The sequence below is a fragment of the Eretmochelys imbricata genome, chromosome 27 (genome assembly GCF_965152235.1).
Source record: "Eretmochelys imbricata isolate rEreImb1 chromosome 27, rEreImb1.hap1, whole genome shotgun sequence".
Lineage (NCBI taxonomy): Eukaryota > Metazoa > Chordata > Testudines > Cheloniidae > Eretmochelys > Eretmochelys imbricata.
Window position 1 is genome coordinate 11,383,750 of NC_135598.1, and position 26,498 is coordinate 11,410,247.

General features: G+C 41.9%; 1 protein-coding gene across 1 annotated transcript in view; it reads right to left on the reverse strand.

Moving 5' to 3' along the window:
- The window catches only part of NPEPPS (aminopeptidase puromycin sensitive), a 61,589-nt gene that overhangs the window by 10,815 nt on the left and 24,276 nt on the right, over positions 1-26,498 (reverse strand). The window contains exons 4-15 of the mRNA XM_077806047.1: positions 23,176-23,297; positions 21,397-21,504; positions 20,225-20,425; positions 19,626-19,722; positions 19,483-19,516; positions 17,894-18,008; positions 12,477-12,641; positions 11,058-11,162; positions 10,542-10,602; positions 9,424-9,533; positions 4,729-4,792; positions 3,401-3,540 (exon numbers count right to left, since the gene is read on the reverse strand). Of these exons, the coding sequence (XP_077662173.1) occupies positions 3,401-3,540; positions 4,729-4,792; positions 9,424-9,533; positions 10,542-10,602; positions 11,058-11,162; positions 12,477-12,641; positions 17,894-18,008; positions 19,483-19,516; positions 19,626-19,722; positions 20,225-20,425; positions 21,397-21,504; positions 23,176-23,297 (1,322 nt within the window). The remainder of the gene's footprint in view (positions 1-3,400; positions 3,541-4,728; positions 4,793-9,423; positions 9,534-10,541; positions 10,603-11,057; positions 11,163-12,476; positions 12,642-17,893; positions 18,009-19,482; positions 19,517-19,625; positions 19,723-20,224; positions 20,426-21,396; positions 21,505-23,175; positions 23,298-26,498) is intronic.

Consider the following 26,498-nt stretch of genomic DNA (forward strand, 5'->3'; position numbering starts at 1 on the left):
CAGCAGCAGAAGGGATGGAGGGCAGGTATTGGAATACAAATAGGGATCACATATCTCGAAGAACCTCCAATTACAGGTAAGTAACCTCCTCTCCTCTTTGAGTGATAGTCCCTATGCATATTCCATATGGGGCGAGTAGTGAGCAGTGCGAAGGCAGGTGAAAACATTCAGTCAAAAGTATGGCATGGCCTACAGCAGCATCTGCAGCCACTGCTAGGGCGATGGCATAGTGGAACATGAACGTGTGTACGGAGCACCAGATTGCTGCATGACAGAGGTCTTGCCACGAGACATCTGTGAGCCAGGCCGACGTGGCTGCTTGTGCTTGCATACAGTGTACCGTGACTCCATCAGGCAGCGGTAGGTTGGATTGTGTGTAGCATTCGAAGATGCACCTGGAGACCCATCTGGAGATTCATTGGGCGAAGAGGGCTTGGCAATGACCACCAATAGTTTTGGAGATGTGTGAAAGGAGTGAGTCCTGTGGAGACAGAATGCCAAGGCACAGACGTCGAGGGAGTGCAGCACCCTCTCCATATGGGAGGCGCGTGGTTCGGGGCAGAACACAGGTAGGTGGGTGCACGGCTTTAGGTGGAACTCTGACCCTACTTTTGCGAGGAAGTTTTATTCTGTAAGGAAATTTTATTCTTGTAGAATACGGTATAAGGGCAGTTTGCCATCATGGCTGCCAGTTCACTGACCCGTCTAGCAGAAGCGATGGCTAACAAGAATATCACCTTCATGGAGAGGTCAGACAGGGAGCATGCTGCCAGCAGCTCGAAAGGTGGCTTTGTGAGGGTGGAGAGAACGAGGTTAAGGTCCCACAGGGGTGTAAGCTTGCGTACTGGCGGAAAGGTATTGAGCAAACTCTTCATGAAATGGATAGTGATAGGATGTGTAAACACAGAGGCACCGTCCATGGGGAAGGGAAGAGTGAGGGGCACTGAGCGCTGCCAAATGGACTCGGAGAGAGACGTTTTGCGATCAAAAAGGCCCGACGTTCTGCGACTGAGAAGGTAGTCGAGGACGATAGGTATAAATATCACACTCAGTGGGTGTTGATGTCAGCGAGCCCAAAAGATGAACTGTTGCCACGTTAGCTTGGTAGCTGGCCCTGGTTGATGCCCTCCTGCTTTGGTTAAGGATGTCTCGCACTGTGGTGGAGCAGGCCCTGTCTCCCCTTGAGCCCCATCCAAATACCAGGTCATGAGGTGAAAAGTGCCCGGGTTAGGGTGCTGAACCTGGCCCCAAGCTTGTGTGAACAGATCCGGGAGTGAGCGGAGGCAAAGTGGCGTGTGCCTGGAGAGTATGAGGAGGTCCAGGAACCAGAACTGGTGTGGCCACAACAGGGCTACAAGTATTACAGTAGCTTGGTCCCACTGGATCTTGCATAACACTTGTGGGAGGAGGGGAATGAGAGCAAAAGGCATAGCGCAGGTCACCCGTCTAGGGGAAAAGAGTGTGGCCCTGTGAATCCTCCCTTATGGCTCCACGCAGCAATAAAGGGGCCGCTTTTGGTTAGCAAAGAGGTCCCCGTGGGATGCCCCATTTGTGGAAGAGGTATCCTAGTGGGATTTTGTGTAACTCCCACTCATGGTCAAGGTAGAGAGTCCTTCTGAGTGAGTTGGCTAAGGAATCTTGGGTGCCTGGGAGGTATGCGGCTTGGAGCATCACATGGTGTTTGATGCACCAGTTCCAAAAGTGGATGGACTCAGTGCAGAAGGTGGCCACCCAGCCTGCTGATGTACACGACCACTGCGATGTTGTTGGGAGAGCAATTGAATGTGCCGAGACCAGATGAGAGGAAGAAATTCCTGGCACGCAAAATGGACTGCCTTCAGTTCCAGCGCATTTATGTGCATTCTGACCTCTTGTGGCCTCCAACCCTCCTGGACTGTGATGGTCTAGATGGGCTCCCCAACCTGCGAGGGAGGTGTCTGTTGTGATGGTGGCCTGCAGGGTGGGAAGGATGAATGGGGTCCTGACCATGTCCTTGGAAGGATCGGTCCACCACATGAGGGAGGCCAAAACTGTTTGCAGAATAATTCTGGCCTCCAAATAGTCCTTGTTGGGTCTGTAGATGGAGAGGAGCCACAGGTGGAGGAAACGCATGTGCAGATGTGTGTGTGGTGTGACGGAGGTATGTCCAAGGAGAGACAGAGAGAGAGAACGAACAAGAACAGCAGACTGCGGCGTTCGGCTTGAAATGCAGGTCTGCAATTATGGCTGTCAGAGTAGCGGTCCACCAGGAGGAATGCTCATGCCACAATGGAGCTGAGCCATGCCCCAACAAAGTGAATCATCTGTGTAGATAGGAGCACTGACTTGTCTTTGTTGATGCAAATACCTAGAGATGTGAGGAGAGTGCGAAGGGTGAGGATGGTGGAGGTGAGTTCTTGGGATAGTGCAACAAGGAGCCAGTTGCCCAGGTAGGAGTACACCGATAAGCCAAGGCAGCGTATTTGTGCTGCTATGACGGCAAAGACTTTCACGAAGACTCACGGACCCGTTGCTATGACGAAAGGGAGGACTTGGAATGGGTAGTGGTGGTGTCCTAGCTGGAAATGGAGAAATTTCTGGTGGGCCGGATGAATGTCGATGTGGAAGTAGGCATCCATGCCAAGAGCCACAAACCAGGCCCCGTGGGGGAGAGATGGGATAATCGATGCCAGTGTTACCATATGGAATTTGGATTTCCTGATTAAGGTGTTTAGTTGCTGAAGGTTAAGAATGGGACAGCGCCCATTTGATATGTAATCACTGAGAGACTGGCCCATAAAGTTATTTCATGGAGTCACTTTTCAAAGTACTTCTCTACCTTAAGAATGATTATTCCTTAACCTAAGTAGTTCATATGACAGCTATCCAACAAGTGTTTTTCAGTTTTGACATTTAGATTCTGATACATGCATCACTATCTACAGAAGACCTCAACACTGAATTTTTCACTTGCAGATCTGTACTGGCCTGATAATAGCCAGTAAAAACTCTACACACTCATGAAAGATAAACAGGACTATTTTTGGCCAGGATGGGCTTTAGTTAAGCTGTGGTTGCTATGGGGATGCACAAAAAGCCACCACAGTTCAATTCAAAAGCTGCCACAGTTTAATGGCATCGGTCAGCTTTTCCAAGCTTGGACTTCTAAATGGTTTGAGTTTACATTGTCTAGAACGCTCTTGGAAGCAAATCCTCAAAGGGAAAGGACCCCCCCAAGCAAGCACTATGGAGCAGAGCCAATGCAGGGTAATGGCACCAACAAGACCCACCAGAAGCATAGCAGGCTTGCAACACAAAAGAGTAGGAAAGGAAAATGAATGGCCTGAATGAAGCATAATGGAACATCTCAATGAGGTTCAATTTAAGTCTCATGAGTATGTCCCCTTCTGAACAAACTCACCTTCACCCACTGGCCTGGTTTAACATCTTTCAAAACCAAAGTCAGCTCTGGCTTGTCCATCAGCACTTGCATTTTGGCACAGCTGGGGTCATCACTTGTACAAATACTAATGGGGACCATCCACAGAGGGCAGTCCTCCCCTAAACAAGAGAAAAGAAAAAATGAAGCCTGAGGGAAGAAGGTAGCAGACACTTCCCGACACAGAGGTTCAGCCTAATGTTCCAGCAGGTTTCAGTGGCCAATTCAACACTACAGTTTAAAGTCAGCTTATTCTGACAGTCAGGAAAATGGCAAACACTCTGAGAGAAAAGGATGATTTTAGAATCTAACAACAGGAGTCCATATATCACTTCTGAAATAAAACGTTCTAATTTCTGTACATGCAGTAGCTAACCAGCATTTGTATCTACTTAAATTATAAACGACAAGCTTGTGCTTGCTCTTATACATGGAGAATTTACTCAGTTACTGAGGCCCACAAGATGAGCTCTTTGAGGGTATGTCTTCACTACCCGCTGGATCGGCAGGCAGTGATCGATCCAGCCGGGATTGATTTATCGTGTCTAGTCTAGATGCGATAAATCGATCCCCGAGCGCTCTCCCATCGACTTCTGTATCCAGCTCCGCAAGAGGCACAGGCGGAGTCGACGGGGTGGTAAGTCGAACTAAGTACGTCGACTTCAGCTACATTATTCACGTAGTTGAAGTTGCATAACTTAGATCGATTCCCCCCCCCGTGTAGACCAGGACTAAGATGGCAGTCAAGGCCCTAGATTGGATATTGAACAAAGGTTTAAACATCTTAATATGCTAATATAGAAACATTTTACAGGTGAAAGTCTCTCCCTGACACATGTGATAATGACATGCAGACTCAGGATACGTCTACACTGCTGAGGAAAAACCCACAGAGTAGAGTCTTAAAGCCTGGGTCAACTGACTCAGGCTTGTGGAGCTCAGGCTTGGGGCTAAACATGGCAGTGTTAACATTTGGACTCTGAGCCCTTCCCTGCCCTAGGTTTCAGAGCCTGGGCTTCAGCCCAAGCCCGAATGTCTACAGTTATTTTTAACCCCACACCCTGTGAGGCCGAGTCAATCGACCTGGGCTCAGAGTTTATCTTTGCAGCATAGGACATACTCTAAAAATGCAAGAGCACCCAGGGCTTAGCTTAACTTTGGGTTTTAACAAGTATTTTAAAAAAAATCTAAATCCTAAAAGGGCACCTGCCTGTGCAATCAGACAGTGCAAGAGTTGAGTTTCACGGAAGTGCTGGCGTGGCATACAATATGATGCACGGCTCGACTCCTGCTATTAGCCTTCATCTTACCGCTATATGGTCCACTGGCACAGAACTTCTTCTGGACTAACTTCAGAACTTTGTCCTCTTCTTGCTAAAAATGGAAAATAAATGCTAAAGTAGTATCGATTTCAAAAACTTCCATGATGGAAGAACATTCTCATGAAAACACAGAATAACCGGAAAATGTTTTTTCCAATTCCCCTGCTCCCATGGCTCAATCACGTGGGGCAGAGGGTTTGTTTTGTTTTTTTTAAACTAGCAAGCAACACAACTGGAAACGGATACAAGGGTTTCAGTCACTCGATTCAGAACAGAATCCCAGCACATTTAAAGATCCACAGAGTTTAAGGCCAGAAGGGACTTCTAGATCATCTAGTCTGACCTTCTGCATAGTACAGGCCAGTAAATTTTACCCAATTACCCCTATATTAAGCACAATAACTTGTGTGTGGCTAAAGCATATCTTCTAAAAAGGCATCCAGTCTACAAATCAAGACGCCAAGAGATTGAGAGTCTGCTACTTCCGCCTTGGTAGTTTGTTCCAAAGGATAATACTGCATGCAGTATTCCTGTATTGGTCTTCCCAGTGTTGTATAGAGCTAAAATCACCTCCCTACTCCTAACTCACTACTTCCCTGTTTATACATCCAAGAATTGCGTTAGCTCTTTTTGCCACAGCCATCACACTGGGAGATCATACTGAGTAGCTTGTCCGTTATGATCTCTAAATCACTGCTTTCCAGGATGCAGTTCCCCATTCCATAGGTATGCCTTGCATTCCTTGTTCCTAGAAGTATAATTCTGCATTTGGCTATATTAAAATGCATTTTTATTGGAACATGCTCAGCTTACCAAGCCATCCAGTATCCCTCAGTATCACTGTCCTATTGTCATATGTTATCATTCCGCTAATCTTTGGGTTAGCTGCAAATTTTATCATCAGTGATTTTACATTTACTTCCAGAGCATTGATGAACATGTTGAACTGTGGTAAGCCTTGTGCCAATCCCCTGTTACTGGAAACACCCCTAATTTGATTATTATTCCCCAAAATGATGAATGGAGATTTCAGCTCCATTATCAAGAGTGGCCTCCAGTTGTCACTAAGGTATGAGTTCCTCATCTGAAGTCCCCAGTCTGTCCCATGACTGCAGGCACAGAGAACTAGAATCAAAGCAGCTGAAATTCAAACACGTCCTCAATCTATACCAATGCTGAAAGTCTAATGGAAGTACAATAGGGTCGTTCTTCACAGGCTCACCTACTCCAAGGCTGAAAAAATGTAACCGTGGCAGTTAAGTGTCTTCAGTGCAGAAAAGCACTGTTATCTAATACATTCTAGAAACCAATAGATAAAAAAATTCGAACAGGTGATAGGAAGAAGCCCATATATTTTCATCCCTGGTATAGTATGATTCTGTAAAGCTATTCAAGTGTAAAAACAAGACACAAAAGGAAAAAAATAGGCAAAGAAAAAAATGTTCATTTTAGGAAAATCAGATGCAAGAGAATCCCAACTACAGCAGTGGTGATAACTGCCAAGTCAGAAAAGTGAAACAGGTATTTGGTGCCTGGAAGGACTAATCTGAAAATGATAGAATCAGGAAGTCATTTCCTGCTTCTTGTAGTTAACAAGAACAAGAGCACTCATATCATCGGAAGATTGCATGTTACAGCAGTGCTGGGCTAAGGTCAAAGGCTTTGGAAGAAAAAGTATCATTTACATGCAATGACATTTTACAGGTGAACTCCTAGAATAGAGAGGTAATAAAAAAATACTAATGAAGAGTAGAAGCAGAGACAGCTTTGCCACAGTCTGAAGGGAAATGGGGCTTCCAATGGTTTGAAGGGTTGACAAATTGATTATATAGCACAAATCTTGGAGATTAAATGCTCACAAAAATACACTCAGAAGTGCAATCAAAGGCTCTTCAATTAAGGCAGGAAGTGGTCCATCAGCATAGCTACTGGAGAGAGAACTTCTCTACTGGAGCTTGGGGACATTAGCTACACAGTGCTGGTCCTCAAAGCCTGCCTGAGTCAGGCAACTTTGTCAGGAAGCACGTTTCCCAAGTTAATGCAAGCCAGCTTTGCCAAGTTTTTAGGGATCCTCATTCAGCACTGGGATGACTCAAGACAGGTTATTCGTTCATCCTTTATTTTTCTTTGAAAGTTGCTTTGCCACTTTTGCTTCAGAGTGGAGAATTGGGTTCAAGCTTGTAGGAAGCACGAAGAAAGAAGACTGGGATGATTTAAAGTGTGACGGAATGGCTATACATAGCACTTTAAAATGGAGAATTACTCACTGGAGGAAACAGTGTCCAACCAAAGTAAAGTCCACCCTTTTCCATTTCAATGTGCTTCTGATCCTGAAAGTATAGGGCTTGAAAAGTACTGTAGGTTAAAGCTCCAATAATCAGAATTAAAGCAGAGGAGGTGACAGAAGCACCCATAGTAAATGTTCCTCAAGATGTTATGGTCCACAATGGTTGAAGAACAAGCTGGCTACATGTTTGCAATGCAACATGGCACCAAGAAAGGCAAATACAACTTTGGTCAACGTTAGTAGAGGCATCTATAAAATCATGAATGGCATGGAGAAAGTGAATAGGGAAGTGATATTTACCCCTTCACATAACACAAGAACTTGGGGGCGTCTCCTGATGAAATTAATAGGCAGCTGGTTTAAAACAAAAGGAAGTACTTCACACACTGCACAATCAACCTATGGAACTCATTGCCAAGGGATGCTGTGAAGGCCAAAAGTATAACTGAGTTCAAAAAAGAAAGAATTGGACAACTTACTGGAGGACAGTTCCATCAATGGCTATTAGCCAAGATGGTTAGCAATGCAATCCACGCTCTGGGTGTCCTTAAACCTCCAACTGCTAGAAGATGGGACTGGACAATGGGAGTGGATCACTTGAACTTGCCCTGTTTTGTTCATTCCCTCTGAAGCATCTGGCACTGGCCACTGTCAGAAGACAGAATACTGGGCTAGATGGACCTGACCCAGAGTGGCCATTCTTATGCTCATCACATCAGAGTACAGTAGAAGATCGTGGTCTATGAAGTGCTAGTGAGACCTAGCATATTGTATTAAGTCATAAGTGCCTCAGCACCAGAAGATTTTAAGAGAAAAAGGAAAAATTATTAGTGGTGATAGTCACTTTTTATAAGCTAATGTTTCTAAGTGGCTAAGCAACTACTACTGACAGGGAGGTGAGAATCATCCAACAAGTATTTGAAATGTGTAACATCAGTGATGGAAAGACACTGTATAGGATGGTATGAACTAAAAGTAAGGGGAGGTCATTAAAAAGGGGGACACTTACTGAAATCAAGGTTATTAAACTGGAGAACAGTTTCCAAGGAAAGTGGTAGAAGCCCCTCTACTTAAGATACTTGGTCCAATCTAATTTTAAGTTACGAAGAATATACAGTAATCCTCTCCTAACAGTGTGATGCATCTAACTTTTATGATGCACTTGCTCAGAGGATAATTTGCCAATTTTACTGCCCCATTATAACACTCTTAATATATATTAGGTATGATGAACTAGAGAGAATTAGAGGTCAAGAGACCAATTTATATGCAGTGTTTCAACATTTTAATTTCAAACACCACATATCTCAGCTCCTCATTCCTGCAGGTGTCTGTGACAGTCTCTCTCTGAACGACACCGAGAAAAACAGCAAACTGAAAATTTGCCACCGGAGACCATAAAAGACTTCAGAACAATTGAGGGCAGATCAGTCTTCTGGCTGTAACATTTCAGAACCAGGAAGTCTATCATGGCAGTTCATTAAACTCTTTCAGGAATTCTTTCCCAATCTCAAATTTTAGCACCTGCATTAACCAATTCTCCTTGTTAATCCCAGAGGGCACAGACAATTTCAAGTAAATTGGAGTAATGTCAGTAAAGCGTCTACATCCCTGTCTATAAACCTGGATGATATGTTTCCTCTGAGAAACCTGAGCTAATACAGCCCTTCACATCATTCATTCAGCCACAGGATTGCTGGATTCACCCTGGATTTACTTTGAATTTCACTCAGAAAGTGACTTACTAATGGATCGCAGCTACCTTTGTCATATACTATGAGGATCCTAGGGATTGTAGCCCACTAGCAAGACTGGCCATGCATCTTAATCCACAGCTGATTCATTAACACAAGGAAGATTGATAGGGCCAATCTCCTAAAGTCATTGTAATTAAACTGGAATGAGAAGTGAGTCATGCCAGGTATTCTCTCCTGTATACTTGATGCACACTCAGAACATAAAGGATACTTAATGTCTAAGCTCCAAGCACATGAACTGAACGCATCAGGGGAATGAACTCCATACCCCTATGAATAGCATTCCCCAAGGAAAGGGATAGAAGCTCCTCTACTTAAGATACTTTGTCCAGTCTAATTTTAAATTATGAAGAATATACAATAATCCTCCCGCAACAGTATGATAGCACCCAACTTTTATGTTCAATCTAACAGCATTCTCCCTCCCTTCAGGAGCAGATTTTGTCACTGAACAAAAGCAAGTCACTGCACTGCCTCCTGATCAAACAGAAGAAAGTTCTGAAATGACTGGATACTATTAAAAAGTGATCCAGGATACTTAAGTAAGGTAGTGTTTTGTTCTGAAGTGCAGAGGAACATTTAGTGTAACTGGAATTTCAAAACCTCTAATGATGTTCTGTTTTTATCATCACAATTTACCTGCTCTGCTTCCACATAAATGAGTGGGAATCCCATTTGTTTGGTCCATGTATTCATTACAGCAGCTATAGGTTTACCACTGGCTTTCTCCAGGCTCTCCCAAAGGTCCTCTGTAGAAGAAAAATCATCAGTCTAAGGGTTCCCAAATTCTCCCCCCCGCCCCACCCCAAACACACACACAAAAATGTAAATCTAAACACACATTAAAAAGCTATTAAGGCCACTATACTGGCACCATCAAGTAGTCTAATTTGTGTCATTTTATTTATTCTTATCGTCACAAATATACCTAATCAGAAGCTAAAGATGCCTCCCTCCGCGGTTTTATGCTCCATTTTTGTAAAGTTACACTATAACAGAGATCACGCAGTTAGAATAAGCAGCAGTTTAAACCTCCCATGGAAAACATCAGCCTCTTCATTAGGATTCCAAAGAGTATCATTTGTAATGCATTGTTATAAAAAGATTTGGAGTAAGTAATGAAACATTCAGAACTGTACCAGGCTTTAAAAACAACTGCTCTCTTCTCTACATACTTTCACATATTATGCCCAGGAGCATTACTGAACATCTGGATCACTTATACCTAAATGACAGAGAGCCCCTTATTCCACTTCAGAATTTTAACTTTGATACACGGTAAATCGCCATGTGAAATAAGTGCCAAGATACACTGGACACAACCTCATTTGATCCGTTTAATCCCACATGTGATCAGTTCTGCAAATGGAAATTTGCAGAAGCCTTAATGGCCAATTATCAACTTACTCTGAAAAACCAACCACTCATTAGAAAAAAGCCTCAAGGGCAAAAAATCTGAATTAGACTACTACACAGGCAGCTTTACTGAGGTAAAAACAGCTCTTTCTGATCATCGTGCTTGTGTACTCCGGAGGTTAGAGAAACGGATTGGGAGAAAGCCAAGAGTATATTGGGTTCTAATCCAGGCTGAGCTACTGACTCATTACATGACCTCAAGTGCAAGTCTATTGACTTCCTTGCATCTCAGTCAACTCAGCAGGGAAACTGGGTATTTTAGAAACCCAAGATACCGCTGACAATTTAATTCTCCAGAGTTGAGCTTTCCTGGATAAAGTACAAGAATAACTGCTGATTACCTGTAGCTGCATTCCTCTGCTGGAACCTGGTTAAGTACAAATGCATTCCTTTCCGAAAATCCTAGAAACATACAATTAAACATGTAATTGCACCAGAAAGGAGGTTCTTACTTGCCTTCCAGTGCAGTGCACTTACTTCCACACACCAGTCAAGGATCCCTAGCACCGGTTTTACTTATCTGCCACTCTCCTAGGTTGTGACATTAGGCACCAAAATGGCTTTGTAGCATTATTGGTAGGTGGCATTCAAGCTTCAAATGCATTTAGAACTTTTAAACAATCATGTTTCTATATTGTCCGAATAGCTTACTTCCCCCTTGAATTTATTCAGGGTGTTTACATTTCCTCTTGAAGTGTAGTTATGGCTCCCCAAAACTGAGTGGGAAAATTAGTGTTCAGGAATATAAACGTTCAGCAACCAGAAATGACAAACATACATCTGTTTTTAACTGTTCAACAAGAGTTTTTACTAACAATCTGAATTAAATTGTGTACAATAGCATTGTGCATTTTTACCTCATCTCCAATGTAGTCATGTAACATTCGGATTACAGATGCTCCTTTGCTATAAGAAATAGCATCAAATATTTCGTCTACTTCAGATGGGTGGCCCACGCTGACCTGGGGTTTACAGTACAATGTGTAGTTAGAATAAGAACATCTTATCTGCAACTCCAGTTCCAATGAACAGAACAAAAAAGTCTCAATAGCCAATGCTAAAACAATATTCTTATTTAATAGTTCAGCTACAGAGGAGGTTCATGTAGCCTATCTCCATGTCTGAATCTCTTACTAAGCCTGCCTAATATGCCTCTTCAACTAGATATGTTCAGAGATGGCGGTGTTAGGATTTGTTTATAGGTTGACAGTCTTGTGCTTAGGTTCCAGCCCCTAATAAATAGGTCTGAAGGTCTTGTCCCAGTCCTTTGTGGCCCATGATCTACACTCAAACACTCACACTTTGACTTGACTAAATTTGGTTGAGCTCAAAGTAAAAAAATAATATAATGAAAACTGGTTACTGATGGGGCAATGAGAAAAGTAAATTTCTAAGAGTACCAGCACTGTACCTGTCTGTGGGTGATAGCAGTACATCTACAAGTATCCAAAATTCCCTGTTATGCAAAGCAGGATCATGCCCCCGATATCTATTACATTAAGAATTTCCTTGATTATCTGAAAGCTTGACTGAACATATTAAATCCCTGTCACATTTATATAATGGAGGCTAGACTCTAAATATATATGAATAGATCCAACAGCTACCACCTCACCTGTACAAATACTAAGCAGATGAGCAGCCTAATTTTCAAAGTTTTAAATGACATTTTATGCATTTTTAGGTTAAGGTGCCAGACTGACAGCCCAGAAGACTTACATTCTTATTTGTTCACAGAACAGGTACAGCACAAGCAGCGGCAACATGAGTTTCCTCATATTGTCCTGTTAATGGGCCTCAAATTCTGAACCGGAGTGACCACCTCTAAGGATTACAGGGAAGTTACAGCCCTCTGGTCTACCCTTCCCTCACTGCTGAGGCTCAAAGGTACCAATTAGTGGTGGATGCTTCTAATGTGGGCAAGTATTGACTAGGAACTGGACTGAGACCCAACAACTCATTTCACTGTTGTCAGAGGAAAAACCATGTGTTTTGGTCACTAGTTTGCCAGCTCAAGTCAGTAGAGATGAAAGTGTCTTTAAACCATTACCAATTGCTTGAGCTTTCAGATCTCCCTTAAGTACTACTTTTACTAGAAGAGTCCTTCCTATTTTAACAGAAAATCTACTAGATGCAAAAGCAATTTGAGATTTTGCTTTGCATTGTGAATGCCTGCACACTTCCCTCCTTTCTACCTATCAGTGGAAGGTTTCTACCAAGAATTCCTAGTTGAACTGAAAGAGAGACAATGCCAGTAGCAGAGAGTTACAGCTCACTTCAATAGGATGACTGTTGTCTAAGGCATCAAGCTCTTGAGCTCGTGTGTAATCAGCAGAAACAAACTGAGTCCAGATATCATATTCTGGGAAGCAGTGGTCTACACAGAGATACTCAATCCAGGAGGCAAAGCCTTCATTCAGCCAGAGGTGGGTCCACCATTCCTGGAAAGAAAAGAGTATTTGGATATAAAATGCTTTATTTCTCTAGTTTCACTTATTTTAACTCTTCCTACTCACTCAACTAAAAAGTCTGCATTACAGACTATAACCTATTAACGGCCCAGTTAACCGCAAATCAGAGAGAAAGGTCTACTGAGCTGGTATCTGAATTCCACAATATGGAGAAGTCAAATTCAGGAAGTGGAATAGAACACACAGCAGACTGGTTACACGAAAGTATCCCCTTTAGCCTTAGAACAGCTTGTGGACTGAACTGAACCCAGTGCAGAATGGCCTATCTAGCAACCATTTGCTAGGTGAGATGTGCTTCCAAGAACTCAAAATGGAGAGGGCAAACCTGCAGATGGTACGAAAGAAATTGCTGTACAAGCTGCATATGAGGCTGGATTTGAGCACAGAGCCACAGAGGGAACAGTTACAGGAAGCTGACAAGGGAAGACCAGATTGGGAAAGCTGTCTGTGGCATGGAAGGCCACAGTTCAACGAAGTAGCCAAATCCTGGAAAAGGCCTCCATCAAATCACAGCTGCACAGGAATTTTTGTATTAATGTCCTTACAGGTAATGGAAAAGGAGTTTGGATACCTGAGGGAGAAAGAATACTGTTGTAAACAGATACTGAAAACCTGAAATCTAGTAATTTTTTTCTTGAAAAAGGAAGTGAAAATAATTTCTGGATTATACCTATCCAAGACTCAGTCACTGACAATTTTTGCAGGTGTACAGTTATATGTACTATATTTTAAATGCATGTTCCTTCCCCATCCCTGGCTAAGAGAGAGAATGTCTACTGTACTGAGATACTGTACTGAGATAAGGAAACAGACTACATGTGAAACTGAAAAAAAAAAAAAATAGAGGAAAAGACTTTCCCATCCTCTTATTTCTTTCAGATATAGTACTCTTACTTATAAAACAGTGGTAGGTAAATTCAGATATGTTTGATTAAGTTGCCATGTCTATTTAAGGAGAAGAAAAGTGCTGCAGAGTCAACTCAATAGAAATTCAGCCACACAGCAATTCTACTTCCCAGTTAAGAATGAAACATCACAGAGGGAATATGATAAGAAATAATTTTACTGACATTCTACACAGATAAGTCCAACATTATTTATTTTTAGAGCGGAGACTGTCCAATTTTCATTATAGCTCTGATTAAATCTGTTTTCAAGACAAAGTTCCAGAACTTAAATGTAGTACTGGTGTCAAAGGATTAATGCAACTGTAAAAAATGAAAGACATTCAACTTTACTTTCAAACTCCCAACAAGTCAGGTTTTTTCTGTATTAATTTCATGAAGTATAAGTGGCTGTCAGTCACATGCTAAGTGCAACAAGCTGCTAGCCTACCCCAGTGAAAGCTAAAGACCGGGGTAGACAACTACAGTCTTGTTGCTCAGGCATCCATTTATTTCCCAGAACTATTTTGATTCCAATTAGTTTAACATCCTCAGTGTTAAAGAGCTGGCATTTGAGGGCTGTGCTATCAGGTAAGATCCAACATTGGCACATTGTAACCATGATGTAACTGACACTTCCTGCAGTGATAGTATCTTTGTTCCCTGTGTGCAACAAGCTACCTGAAATGGGAAAGTGAAAGACTTGCATTTCACAAAACAATCCTATTTCAAATACAAAAAATTTGAAAATATGAAAATTAAAAGAAAAAACTTCATGAATGGGACAAAGCTTCAAAAGGGAAAGAAAATGTAAAACTTTATCAAAGCAGCCAAGCCCTTATAAGACAAGTAATATTGCTTTGTTAAATGCCTTACTGTAGTGGTTCTCAAGCTGCGGTTAGACCACTGATGGTCTGTGAGCCACTGGTGTCCCAAAAGCACTTGCTAGTGATCCACAAAGAACTGGTTGATCACACAATGCCAGCTCTCTTAATTTCTAGCTGTCCAACTGCATTAAAAGCTAAAAATACATTATATACTATCCTAATACAGTACAGACCCATTTACGCACGGGTGTCGGGAGTCAAGCCGTCATGACCGCATGTTAAAGGACCGCGCGCTAAGAAGGCTATGCTGAAAAAAGTGTCTATGATTCACTTAGAAAAAACGCCGTTATTTTCTGCGCTTTCTGGCTCACTTTTTTTCTCTCTCTTATGAAGTCTATCATTCGCCGCAGATGAATGATTTCGATATTTTCCACATTTTGCCCCTCCATAAATCTTACAACAGTTTCTACAGCACTAAAGGCTTCTGTGGGCGAAACATTGACCTTTTCAACAACATCCTCACCATCACTTTCGCAATCCGACATAGCCTCGCATCCCATTAATATTTCTTCCTCAGACAGAAAATCTGAAGTCTGGCAATCTTCATCCATCTCCAGCCACTCGGTAATGATTTCCGGCAATGGATCCAAACTAAAATCTTTTATAATTTGAAAGAGAAGTTTACCTTTATCTTCTTTTGTCTGTGTGCGTGTTCGTAGGACGTCTTCTTCCGAAAATCCTTCAAAGTCTGGCTCTCAATCAGTGCCACTGCTGGAGTTTCCCGAGTCTGAGCCATCTTTGACAGAAAAGGCATCACCGAGAGCCTTCATCCAGCAGTTTTCAATGGACTTTTGTTTTACTCCATCCCAAGCTTTTTTAACTAACTAAATAATTTCCTTCATGTTTAACTGTTTCAGGAATTCGGAAATGCCTGAAGACGCGCATGACACCATCACCGAAATCAGGCTCCTGTCAATAATTGTTTTTAAAATTCTGAATAATGCTCTGGTCTAAAAGTTGAATTTTTGATGTTGTGTTGAATGGTAGGTATAGCACTCGAATTTTTCCATCGCTCGATACCAGTGATTCGGCTGGAGAATTGGCTGGACAATTGTCAAGTAGCTAAAGTGCTTTGGCTTCGAGTTTCTTCGACCGCAGATGCTTACAAACAGCTGGAACAAAGCGGTTGTGGAACCAGTTGCTGAAAATGTGTCTTGTCATCCAAGCATTTTTGCTGTTAGCGTATACTATTAGCAGTTTGGCTCTATTGAGGGATTAAAGCAGCGAGGGTTATGGAAGTGGCCAACGAGAAGAGGGGTAAGCTTATGGCTGCCCGTCTTATTACTACAAAAAAGAAAAGTCACACTATCTTTTTTAATCCAGCTGTTTTCTGTCTCTCATAATTAAAGGCTAAAGTCTTATCATGTAGCAGTTTTTCAAATAAAGCTGTTTCATCACAATTATAAAGTTGTTCTTCGTGGTAGTCTTCATTTTGTAAAAGAGATTTTAACTCGGCAGGAAACGCGTTCGCGGCCGATTCATCGGCTTTCTCCAGAAATCGATACCTGTGCTACTGCCATGATGCTTTTTAAAATGACTTATAAACCCCTTGCTGGCTTGGAATGATTCAACCCCCATTAAATTTCCAAATTTTGTAGCTTGGGCTTGAAGCATTGGCCCACTTAGCGGCATTCCTTTCAGCCTTTCCCGAGCAAACCCCGTGCGTGTGGCTTTGTCTATTGTGGGTTTTACTGAATAGCGCACACATTTTCGCTTAAGCCCTGAGGCAGAATCGATATTTTGTACAAAGCCGTTCAATTTAGATTTGGTTTTTAGCCATCCTCGGAAAGTAGATTTGGCAATCCCAGTATCTTTTGAAACTTTGGCCTGGGTTTCTCCGCTATTTACTCTATCTATTGCAGCTAGCTTTTCTTCTACAGTGTAGGAACGCTGATGCTTGCCCTCTGCCGTTATATTAGGCCTACGGTTAAAATTTTCTAATGTAGTATATATATTACTATAACACTACTATATATTGTATATCTCTCTAGCGTGACAATGACTAAGCGTGCATGCAATATCAGTAAAGACGTACAACACGTTTCCAGCTCTGCACTTCCTGTCGATTTCTATGTCAGCAAGTTAGTGAGCAAATCCGTAGCGCTACCTAGTAAGTTCCTGTACTGCGTGTTAACGAGTCTCGTGTGTTAAACAGGGAGCAGTGGAAGGCATGGCGCTACCTTGCGTAAACGGGTCTCTACTGTATTACTTTTCCTCTTATTTGCTGTTGCTGTCACAGGGATGGGACTTGAGTCACTGAGGGAGGTAGCCTGTGCAATTGTGAATGGGAAAAGAAGTGGTGCACAAGACTTTCTATTATGATGCATGCCACACTATAGAAAAGTCTGAAAACCCCTTCCTTACTGCTTTCCCTGTGAAGTGACATCTAAATCTATCTTTCACCCAAGTCATGACCTCTGTTTTGGCAGCCTAAAAGATACGGCTAGGAAACTGCTGGCCCCAGAAGCCATGCTCTTTTTGCTGCAGTGCTTCTAGTTCAATTACCAAACATACTCTGCTTTGGCAACGCATAACCTTCCTAATATGTAACATGGTTGGCTTTCAAGGACCCATTAGCAGGGTTTTTTTGATGGGGCTTCAGAGGAAAGAGCGTCAGGCTACAACAACGCCGCAAAGATCTAATCAGGATCGGCAGAGGCCATTTGTCGGCAGACACTTCAGTAAACATGGCTTTCAGGTTTGTAAGCACAGTGAGGCGTTTATTAGCACCTTTCAACCTGCTGCCTCTAACGTACTTTTATTCCCATCTAAATGGCTTCAGCTTCAATCATTCAGAAGACTGGTTCCCTATGGACCCAAAATAATCTATGTCAGCTACTACCAGGCAACTTTTCAACTAATGGATTAGAATAATACAGTCCCAGTGTCACAAACTGAGAAGGCCTGCTTAGTATGAAAAGTTGCTGATGACACAGTGAATCATCCCTACCAGAAAGGAAAATGATGATTTATCACTTTAGAAGTAATCTAATATGGTGGCTTAACTCATTTCCATGGAAACTTGCTGTTGTCTTCCCACTCTCTGACTATATTCAAACAGACGCTGTCAACTTCTTAACATTAACTCATGCACACATAAACTAGAACAGGTTAATTAGCATTTTTCTCTTTATACATCTGTTCTTCAGGAGCATCTGGTCAAGTAAGTATTTTAAAATCCACTTTAAAAAGACAGCTTTGTAAAGTATCTACTCAACCTGTCTATTACATGATACTATAGGGGGCACATGAAGAATCTAGGAGAAGCACGTCAAATCTAAACATACGATACATCTCTTCTTAATTAGCTTGCAAGTGTCTTGGGGTGGGGACAGTCTTTTTGTTCTGCATTTGTACAGTGCCTAGCACAATGTGGTACTTTTCCATGATTAGGGCTCCTAGGTGCTATGGTAATACAAATAATAATAAAAATACTTTAAATATTAGATACCATGGTGACAAGGTTTCCAAACCACTGATGAGCAAGTTCGTGTCCCACAACCAAAGCAACCCATTGGCGGGACGAAGAGCAGGAATTTTTGGGATCAATCAGCAGTGCAGTCTCCCTGTTTTTAAGAAATAAAGATAAATTAATTGAGCAGCACACACCTGGGAAAAATAAGATTTCAAAGTCTGAATTACCTAAGCAACCTACAAACATGATCCGCACAACTGAAAAACAGAAGTTGTTTCAGTTTGCGCATAAAAGCAGTTACATTAAATTTCAGAGCTGTTGGGATGAGTTGGGGCAACACTTCCTCAAAGTATGCATGAAATCAAGGGCAAGAAACCCAGACAGGAGAAAAACTTTATTCTGCAAAAAATAGTCCAGCTACATGACTAGAAAAAACAGGGGGAAGTCTCACCTTGACTGCAATTTGCTTTCACACTTCATAATGTATGCAAAGCAAGTCTTCTTTCCCACACTCAACCCAGAGGGAGTCTCCACCCATCCACGTGCCCAATCATCAGTCGTGTTACATTTACCATCTCAGATGCATACGAATATCCACACACAGACACACACACTCATTTCACTTGTGATCCTATAAGGGAAACTCTAAAGAAATCTACAAACACCTGCAACACAACCATGGCTCAGTAGGTCAATCAGAAGAGACTTTTAGACTCCTGCAACTCTAAGGGGGAAAAATGTCTTGGATAAAATATAGCCTGCACATTATGCCAGCCTCCTATCTATCATACAGGTAAGAGGCAAAACTGCCAATCTGAATGCAAGGGGAGAACATAGCACTAGCATTAAAGCAGGCTTTCAAAATTCTACTCACTCAGGGCAAATAATTTTTGCACAGAGAAAAAAATATCAGTTCTCATCAGCACGGTAGAGCAAGCAAGTAGATTTTGTGCATGGGCCAGTAATTTTTCATGACAATTTTGTAAGGCCAGATTAATGGAGTAAATTTAAAAGAAGAAAAATCCTGAAATATCACTTCAATGCTCATTAATCTAGAGCTAATGAGAGTCCCATGTTGCAGAGGCTGAAGGGAGCGCCTTCCAACAGCTCAAAACAAACACGAGACTATCAGGCAGAAGGTATGAAATTTAGCTCATCTGATCAAGCAACTGAAAATGGAAGGCAAGATAAAGTTTTAAAAATTACTCAACCCACATGTTTGTCCTATGGTTGCAGAAGTTTACCGACTACGGCTAGAACATGCAAAAATCAAAAACAGTTTTCTAAGCTGTGTAAATAACTACAAAACCTTGGGAGAGGGTGGGGGAATGTAGCCAAGAAAACACTTTCCTTTTCTGCAGAAGCTGCTGCTGCCAGATGCTTTTAAAATCTTTAAGGCTATCTTGGCCAGTAGTCTTAAAAGTTCATTCTTGCCCTTCTGAGATGTGAACACCAGTGCATTCTGGTGTAAAAGCCTAAATTACTCAAGACTGAAGCTAGAGTTTGGAGGAAGTTACTCAACCTTACTTGGGATGAAACCCAATCATTACAGCTCCCTAAAACCAGTTTGATTGCCTCCAAAATTAGTGAGCAAAGGGGGGAAAGACAGTATTTTAACAGCATACCTATAAGTAACAAGGCCCCAGTTCTCCATGGCACCTTTATAAAATAAATACAAAGGTTTATTGACATTGATACACACCTCTTCCTAAATGTTTAAAATTCAAAGAAAATCAATACCGTTCAGCAATAAAGTGAGTTACTTTACCAGCTGCAAAGTCTGCAATAGCTATGAGATCAATTTTAGGAAGAGGATAAGGAACATTGAAGTAGCCCTTATAAAAAGGCAGAGTTTTAGCAGCAACCTACAAAAAAATAAAAGGAAAAACCTAGTAAACATTTTGAACTAACTCACAATGATAGGCCAGAACTGACATTTCCACATGGCTGTAAGTACTCCAGAAAGCAGCACATACTGGCTCTCTTCCCCAGAAATCCCACTTCTAAAAGGTGGGACTTCCAGGAATGCCAGAGTACCAACATTTGGAAGTACCCCAATTTTTTCCAGGCTTCAGCAAATCTCTACTACCTTACACTGACTTTATATAAAAGGTGATAACGCTAAATCATCTCAGTTGGGTCAGAATCTAGATTTTTGTCATGATTTCATGTTTTCTTTGTATGTAATGAATTTCAGTTTACTATCAAGCCTTGTTTCTCCATGTCACTAATCAAACCAAAACCAAAACCAAAGCAGCATGACAAGTTTCACATTAATTGTGCTGTTGATAGAACCCAGCCAGAACATAGGCTCCCCGCAACTGGGGACTATACAAGTAGTGGAGAAATCACTTCAAGCGCATTTACCTCTAATGCGAACTTTCCCTGTTCTGCTTTGCCAACAGGAGTGTAAACACGGATTAACACACCATCAGATGACCTGGTCTCTACAAAGTCATATTCTCCCACCACAAATGCTACTAGGTACGTTGACATCACAGGTGTGCGGGCAAACTTCACTTCCACCAGATTTTCATCATCAGGGTATGGCTTCCGATCAGTGACATTCTTTCCAACAAAACAGGAAAAGGCATCAGATTAGCTCCATGAAAAGCAACACTGGATTACAACTTTAAAATGCTCATTAGATTTATAGCCCCCCGAAACACAAATACTTATTTTGTATCGTTTACTCCACAAGTAATATTTCAGACTGTAGTAGCTAAGGTCTGCTGGATAGCTTTTGCTATCAGTTCCTGGACTCCCGCTCTCCAGGACTGGTGACAGGACCCATGCCTATGGAGCCAGTTTCCCATATGAAGTTTTCAGGGCATGATTCTTTTGTTCAAACACTGAATGGATGGCTGCAACAAAATGGTGCTGGACAAGACTTCTGGCTTGCATTAACACATTGCAGCATCAAGCTGCCCAAGCAGAGGAAACTGAGTCTTAACTGAAAATGGCCTTTACTAGTAAACAGTCATCCCAACAATAGGAGCCTGTAGAATGAGACACTGAAGAGTGGTTTCTCAGTAGCAAATGACTATCGTGAAGCTTTACACCATATTTAAAATTGGGAATGCGAAGATACCCGCTTTGTACCTGCGATGAAATTGCTACCACTTGCTCCTGTTACATCTGAACTTTAATTATCAGCTTTCCAGGGCGGAGACTGGTCTTATTCGTCTATAAAATGCCATGCATGCTTATGTAGCTATCTAAACCAGCAAAAGTTTAATTTTTTTCATTCATTTAATTGAGCAGCACGTCATGCCACGTGTTAGGACTCGTTTTAATAAACAACCCTCTCTGGCTTGTGCAGCGTATTTAATTTCTGTACTAGCGTCTACTAGCAATGGGTATCTACTTTAAAAAAAGCTTCCCTCAATCAAGTATAATTGCTTAGTAATGACAAATAATACAATCCATCTTCCTATTAATGGATATTACCAAAACACATCACTAACTTGCAAATAAAACCGCTACATAGCCAGTTGCTATAAAAAATTGAGTTTGTTACTTGCACTTTAAACACTTACCATATTTGACAAAGCTACTCTGTCTTTAGGGACAACCAATGAGATATCGAATGTCGCCTTAATAGCAGGTTCATCCCAGCAAGGGAAGGCTCTGCGAGCATCAGTGGCCTGAAGGAAATAAGAGCATTAATTGAACAAATCTTTCACCAAGATTATCACAATGAAGCACATAAAAATACATTCTATTGATAGTCTGGCAAGCTATGGTCAGTCTCTGCTAGAAAAAGTTTCCTTATTCATTTTCCTTGGCCCTTGGATTAGTGTGTTTTCTCTTAGCATATAGTTTAATTCACTCTCAGGTTAAAAAAAGGCAACAGAAATTCATCTTGTGTTGCCACTGAAGTTTACAGTCCCTGAGCAAAATTCAGCACAGCCATGACCTGAGTAATGCTTCAGTCATGTGAAAGGGAGAGTGCACAGACATCCATAGAAAGCACACAGGACCCCTTGGTTGTATTATCTCATTAGACTGCACGCACCACGGTATGTTTTATGTGCATTAGATAAAGGAAAGAGTGCTTCATGGTTTTGTTTATGTAACAAACTAAGACAACTGTTAAACCAGTGGTCACCAACTGGTCAATCGCGATCAACTGGTTGATCCTGGAGGGATCGCGATCTCTGGCTGCTAAAAATTCGGCAGTGCAGCAGGGCTGCCACTAAGGCTCCCTGCCTGCCCCAGCCCCACACTGCTCCCAGAAGTGGCCAGCATACCCCTGCAGCCCCAGGGGAGGGGGAGGCAGGGGTCTCCACATGCTGCACCTGCCTGAAAGCACCGCCTCCGCAGCTCCCATTGACTGGGAACGGGGAACCGTGACCAATGGGTGCTGCAGGGGCAGTGCCTGAAGAGAGAGGCAGCGCGCGGAGCCACGTGCCCTCCCCAGGGGCACATGGGCCCCTTACAGGAGCAGTGTGGGACTGGGGCAGGCAGGGAGCCTGCCTTAGCCCTGCTATGCCGCCGACCAGGAGCTACCTGAGGTAAGTGCCTCCCAGCGGGAGCCAGTAGCCCATACCGCACCAGCCCGGAGCCCCTTCCTGCACTCAAACTCCCTCCCAGAGCTTGCACCTCTCATCCCCTGTCCCAGGCGGGAGCCCCCCTCCACACTGCAAACTGCTTGGTCCCAGCCCAGCACCCGCACCCCCTCTCCCAAACCCCAACCCCCTGTCCGGTGAAAGTGGGGGGGGGGAGGAAGAGAGCGAGCAACGGGGTGGATGGAGTGGGCGGGGCCTCAGGGAAGGGGTGGGGTAGATCCTGGGTTGCCCTTAAATTCAAAAAGTGATTTTGTGTGTAAAAAGGTTGGAGACCACTGGTTTAAAGAATGGTATAAACATTTCATGATGTCAACAGTTATAGAATACTTGAGACACAAGACAGCACACAACCTGAGTGTCATTAAGATATTGTGAGTAAGTCAGACAGTCAAATTAAAAAATTAGTATACTTTCAAAAGGCAATTTATATGGACATTTGGTTCAAAGCAGCTGTTAAAGGAATTTGTTTCTAACACTGCAGCTGTTATACATATGCATATACTATATATAGACAGAGACCTTGACTGAGGAATTTGCCAGACCCTGAATTTGACTTTTAGGTCACAGTACAAAGCTTATTTTTTATTACCTTTTACTTTGCTGAGAGTGAGACGTGGAAAATATGGATTCCAAAAAAATCAGGCCATGTGTGTAGTTGAGACTAGAAAAACTATACCCAAGTCTTTTCCCAAGAGTAAATATTATATTAAGAATGACCCTTTCTGAAAACACAAATACAGCTCATACCTCAAATTGAGTGACAGCAGCATAGCGCGTGTCTCCGGAAGGGGTGGTATATTTACTTCTATAGAAACCTTTCATTTTATCATTCAACTCTCCAACAAAGTCTATCTTTAACGTCCCTGTCCCTGTGACAAAAAAAGAACAGATGGGACATGTTATTTGAAGGTGCCAAACAGAACATTTATTTTGTCTGTTTTTTCAGGCCAAGATATTTAGTTGGCTCACTGCCCTTCTGAAATAACTCTTCCCTCCAATTCGTCCCCACCCACCGCTCCATCGCCAGCACCCCTCAAATCCACCCCCCCTTTTGGCAGCATCGCACAGAACACTGCTCAATGGCAGCTAAGCTTTAGGAGTAATACAAGCAAAATCTCACCAGCCATGGAGATATCGCAATTGACTGGTACAGTACCTGTGAGGCTTCCGCTTGTATTCACTTTTTCTACTCTATTACTTTATTGTAACCAGACTAAGCTCTACCTTTCTATCTAATTTAAGGACCTGATACGGCAACCATTATAATTATGAGTAAGGGATGCATGATGGGATGCTAATTTTAACTCCACAGGTAGGCTTAGAAAGCCTATTTATATGGAGTGCCTAAGTGGTTATTAATAGAATCTTATGAAAATCTAATACAGTAGTCAAGGTAGAGCTCTGTCTGAGCTCTAACATCTAATTCAGTTACATCCAGGATTTATTCTGCCCTTGATGCCTCAGCACCAAATGGGAACCTGATCTTGCTAAGAAAGGCAACATGCCAATAACCTACAGAATAAAGCACAGTAACATTTGTATCTGCTTAGAATCGTTACACATCTGCATGCAAAGATAAAAATATACACCTTATTCAACTGTGGTGTCAAATTCCAACCTAAAAAAATCTCTCAGCAAACAGAACTGCCACACAGTTAACAAGGAGTTTGTACATTCAAAGCTTGGAGAGCACTATATTAATTCAGTTTAGTCCTTTCTGGGTAACAAGAGAACAGATAAACAGTCTCTCACATAAATAGCTCCTAAGCTTAACTCTCAATGGCAGGCAGATGATTAGAATCACCTCTGGTGTTCAAGAGCAAACTTCACTATTGCTGAAAGCAAACAATCACAGAATCATTTTAGTGTCCGACACATCAAAGTAACTTTATCACGGGCGCTGTTTACCTAGTGTGTCAGTGAGAATGTTCTTTGTAGAGCAGGTCTCAAGTCAAGTGAATGTCATTTACAGTGTCAATGCAAATTAAACTTTATTCAAGTGCAATCCAATCACTGATACAGTTCTAATGTAGAATCAACTGTTAATTAAGGAGCTAGACTGACAGTAATTTTTAAGGCTCAGGCACAATTGTTCTTATTTAAAATATGCTCTTGCAAAAGCCTACTAGAATTCTAGAAAAGAGGACCCACAAACCTTTAATCCCATCATTGTGTTTTAATTTCAACCTGCTACTGCCAAATATAATTGAACAAATAGGATTCTTGTAAATTTCAATCTTCTAGTGGCTCACAATAATGAACAAACTAGACCAACAGGGTAAGTGCTATATGCATGGAATCAGACTTTGTGCATCTGCACATGAAATGTGAAGCCTGCTGCAGCTCCCCAATCTTTCTTGGAGGAGCCAGGAGAGGAACTTCAAGAACTGAGACAGTGAAGTATGAGAGAATGAAATATGGAATTTTTAAAAGTAGTTAAAATTTTGTATCTTTCAAATCTTGATTCTTTTTTGTAAACAGCTAGGCAGATAGTAACCTGCACTAGATTTTTTTTTTTTTTTTTTTTAAGTCAGTGAAATATTTAAACATCTCTACAAGAGGGGTGTTTCCAACCGCCTCAGACACTAGTATTTTACCATACAAATTGCCGTTATCAAATTCACTACAATGCTGCCACTGCTAGGCACCATGATCCCTATAGGCAGACAACGATCACCTGCACATGTTTTCCTACTGAACTACAAGTTAATCTACTAATTATTGTGCAAAACAGTTAATAAGCCTAACCACAGAGGACAATATCAAGCACAAAGGATCTGCTGAAAGATTCCTGGAGTTGTCAGCACCAAACCACCACCTGCAGAAAGGGTACTTCTGCTGGGTAATATTCCATAGCCAAGACAATGTGTGGGGCTTGATAGGAAGATTTCTTTAAATGCTGCAATACCAGTAGGCCACATGATTTCAGTCAGCACGAACACTTAAGTATGAGCATCTGCAGTGTCCCACCAATGTATCAACCTTTTAATCGATTTCTCCCCATCAGGTCAGAAGATAGTTCAGTTTACTTTTCATACCCATTCAGTCTTGGGCCTCTCTGCATGGGCTGCCAAAGGAGACTGCCTAGAAGAGCCAACTGTGGTACGGATTTGTGCGAGATGGACATCAGCCCCTCCAGGACATGGGCTGAATCCAAATGCTCATTTTATATAAGCCTCTCAATAACCAGTCCCTTCCAACCTGGGAGAGATTTTAACTCATGTCAGATGTGAAATTATTCATCTCCTAGACTATCCAAGGATGTCACCAACCCTAACAACTACTTGAACAATGCTGAGGTCTAAACTGGCCTCAAAAAGTTACTTTATGTTTAGATGACAGAAAGGGAATAAGTATCCTGAGTAAATCTTGAAATAGAGCAGTCTTACATTGTAGTACTTTGCCCTTACTGCATCTTTTATTCAGGGATACTAAGGCACTTTACAAGCAAATACTTAGCACTTTGCACTGTGTTTTACATGTTTAAAACACCATACAAACACTCATTAATCCCCAGTTATGGAATCAAGACTCTAGAAGAGGGCTGAGTCTTAAGCAACTTCTGTCATTCCCAGGTCACCAATTTTTCTTGGTCCTCTTCTTGTCTTATTTTCACCTAGCCAAGACACCCAAAATATTCAGTGAACAATTAAGCTACCTGTTTGGTGGGAACTGAGAACGGAAAGCAACTCTAGCCAGAAAAGAGCCAGAGCAGAGGAGTCATGGTAACCTGAACCATGCCCATTTTCTATGATCCTCACCCACTTCATATAGGGAGTTCTATACAAAGGAGTTTTTCAATTAACTAGATAATTATTAACCAGGACTGTACAACGATTAAAAAATATTCACAATTAATCGTGAGATAAAAATAGTCACGACTAATTGCCATTTTAATCACACTTTAAATCAATAATAGACCACCAATTTAAATGTATTATATATATTTTTGGATGTTTTTCTACATTTTTAAATATATTGATTTCAATTACAACACAACACAAAGTATACAGTGCTCACTTTATATTATTTGTTATTACAAATATTTGCACAGAACAAAAGAAATTGTA